Below are 3,282 nucleotides of genomic sequence, written 5' to 3'. Positions count from 1 at the left end.
GCCCCCGCGACCTTCCATTTCCCCAGGAACTGGCCCGCTTCTCCCAGTCCCCTCAGTCGCCCCGCGCGCCACACTGGCAGCCCCCCTCCGTCGGGACCCCGCTGTCACTGGGACTCTCCTCCACAAGATGGCGGAGCTACTACTCTCGACCCCCCCCCCCCCACTTCCCGGGCCCAGGCCCCCAGCTCCTGGTCTGCCTGGACCCGTCCGGCCACCGCCCCCGCCGCCGCCCCCGGACCCCAGCCTCGCTGGCCCCCTCGCTAGGCGAGCGGCCCAGGCCCAAGCCGTATCCGAGAACGACGCGGCTGCTATTCCCGCCGCCAACGCAGCTGCTCCCCGGCCCGCGCCTTCTCCTCACCATAAACTTGAGCGCCTTCTCCTGCAGCACCGCCTCGGCCGGGTCCATAGTCACCGGGGGCCGCTGGGTCTCAGCTCCGCCAGGGCCGCCCCCTTCGTGCCAGGCCGCAGCCAGCACAGCTCCCGGATCCCGCCTCCTCTTCCTTCCCCCCGCCCTCTCCCTACCTCTCCGGGTACCGGCAGGGGGGCAAGGGAGAACCGGCTCAGCCGCGCGCAGGCGCGGGCCCGAGGGCTCACGGGATAGGTAGTTCTTGGTCTGATCGCGGCGGAGGGCGGGGCAACGAGAGGAACTGCGACACCCACCAATCCCTGCGCTAGGCCAGCTCCGCTATTTCCCTACGGGGAGTGGTCCAGGGAGGCCCGCCCACCTCGGGTTGAAAATGAGGCTCATGGGAAATGTAGTTTTTCGGTTTCTGGGCGGCGGAAGCGCATGTGTCACCTTGGTTACTGGGGAAAGCTTGGGAATCCGGTCTGGGACGTTATCACAAGATGGCGACCATGTCACTCTTATTATTAGAGCTCTTCGAACTCAGGTTTGGGGGTCTGGATACCTCCGAAACCTCATAAGTCTGCCCTGTATACAAACGATTGTTATCCACTTAGACTAAGTTGTGAGAAGGCAACTAAATGCTTAGGCATCATTTGGCTTACCAGCCTAAAAAAAGACCTCCCCTGTCCTTGGAGGGAACTCATCACCAGGCCTGCAAGATTCAGGTCTCTATTCCCCAACATAGACCAAGTCTTGCCACTAGAACTAGCTTTCTAGTTCTGGGAAGCCATACCTGATTCGTGACCAAATAGTACAGCTCTGGCCAAAGGCCAAACAACTCCTTGTGAACTGACTTTATGTGGTAGAAATACCTGAGACTACAGTAAGTCAGAATTCCATGGTATTTTACCTATTTTGAATATGATTTTAAGTTCTAGGAAGGCCTCATTTTGGAATCTGGTTCTACCCCAAGACAAACTAATCCTGTTTAAAGGCTTAAGCATAAGCAAACCTAAGCCCAACATTGACATATAAATACATATGCCATATTATGTATATATGATATTGGTGAATTAAAGCAAGACTGTTGAAGAGGGGATGATTAGAGGAGTCCTTGATGGATTTGATTAGTTTTCTCAGCTCACCAACTCATCAAATTGATAAAACTAAGGGGTATGAACCCTTGAGAGTAATCTGAGTAGAGCCTCTCTGTGGAGAGTGTGGGCATACCCACTGGTATTAGAGATATTAGAGGATACAGAAGCTACTGCTTAAGATGATTGGCTACCTGGAATTCAAGAAGATTATTTCTTATAGGAGAAATTTCTGATTTCTATTGTCTATAAAAGAGAGCTAATAGACCCACCAGGTCACTCTTTCAGGCATCATTTTTGCAGTCTCCCATGCAGAAGAGAGGTTAGTACACAGAAGAGCAAGCATGGTTCTAGGAGGAAGAAAAACCATATCCTTTATCAAGATCTAGAAATGACTATTTTGGGGTAGTAGTTATATACTCTTGCAGGTTTATGGAAAAAAGAGAATGAAAGCTAACATTCTCAATTCAAGGTGACAGCAACCAACTTACTGATAGATTTCCTGTAGAAATACACAGCAAAGGCAAAGTTAGTTGCTCAAAAGTGCAGTTTAAAGACAATGTTCAAGAACCCTAGACCCTTGAGTGGCAGGTGGAAGATGGGAGAGAGAGAAAGGGAATTCTTTAGGCTAGTTATATAATCTCAAAATTTAGCCTTCTAGCCAAAGAAGGGAAATTCCTGGTAGAGTCATCTTTGAGGGTTGTCTCATTGGTGAACTCATTGGTTTGACTTCAGGACATTTCCTAAAATAGTGAGTTCTGGAAAAAAAAAAAAAAGTCAACCATTTCATTTCTGAGTAGCCTTCTACTTGGAGAGCAAAACCAATGAGTTATGTGTATCATGCAGAGCTGATCAAAAGGGGGTTCCTTGTTCATCAATCCTAAAGTGTATTTTCTTCCAGGGGTGATGCCAAACAATAGTGCACCCTGTATTCAAGAGAGATATAGTCCTTTATGGACCTTCCCCTCCACTACCAGATTTGGGCTAAGTCAGGTGGGCAGACAGAAAGCAAATAAGCAAACTGACAAGATGTTAGCCTCACAATAAAGTAAAATATGGCAGGTCAGGGTAGAAAATCCACACACCAAAGATCACTAGGTCCAAAGGAAAATATCCAGGAAAGCAGTTTTAATGGAATGGTAAGGCAAAAACCAACTGAAAAGTGAATTAGAAAAAGAAAGAGTAGTAGCACATACTATTGAGAGATTTGCCATTTCTCCTGAAAATTTGGCCTAAGAGATCTTGTCACTCCACTGTTGCAGCCATTTCCTTTCCCCTTTTTGGTTAAGCACTTCCCAGAGGTAGAAGTTAGTCAAATTTAACTACTTGGAGACTAACTCTACTCTTTAGTTTCTTGTCTGTGTTCAGCTCTACTTGTAGCTACACTTTCTAATCCTCAACACTGCCCCTCCCACAACAAAATAAAGCTAAACTGTGTTCTATATCTAGATAGATAGATATTTAAGGTGAAAGGCATATCCTAAACCATAAAGCATTTATTATTCATCAGTTACATAAAAGATGCTCTACTTTATATGATAGATATAAAGACAAAACAAAAAACTATTTTGGCCTTAAAATCTAAGCTATCTTCAAAAAGGGTATTTCTCATGTAAATGTCAGATTTACACAAGAATCCTTGAAAGATAAAATGATAGAGATAACTTTGTTCTATTATCTGATCATTAGTATCAAAAATATAAAACTGGGATTTACTGTTCCCAACTGTCATGGGATTCTCTATAGATAATGGGTTCTTCCCAGCTGTTTCTGTTTGGATGTGGCATGGTTGGTTGGTTATTTGTTACCCCTCGTACTCTAAGAGGACCAAAATGATATCAT

At 46.3% G+C, this 3,282-nt stretch overlaps 1 protein-coding gene across 1 annotated transcript in view; it reads right to left on the bottom strand.

The window, feature by feature from the left end:
- The window catches only part of BTRC (beta-transducin repeat containing E3 ubiquitin protein ligase), a 196,836-nt gene extending 196,393 nt beyond the window's left edge, over nt 1–443 (bottom strand). Inside the window, exon 1 of the mRNA XM_044665502.1 lies at nt 359–443. Within this exon, the coding sequence (XP_044521437.1) occupies nt 359–406 (48 nt within the window). The 5' untranslated portion in view covers nt 407–443. The remainder of the gene's footprint in view (nt 1–358) is intronic.
- Nucleotides 444–3,282: the final 2,839 nt, after the last annotated feature.

The sequence above is a fragment of the Gracilinanus agilis genome, chromosome 2 (genome assembly GCF_016433145.1).
Source record: "Gracilinanus agilis isolate LMUSP501 chromosome 2, AgileGrace, whole genome shotgun sequence".
NCBI classification, from domain to species: Eukaryota; Metazoa; Chordata; class Mammalia; order Didelphimorphia; family Didelphidae; genus Gracilinanus; species Gracilinanus agilis.
The sequence above is the reverse complement of the archived record's forward strand: the minus strand, read 5'-3'. Positions and strand labels throughout refer to the sequence as shown.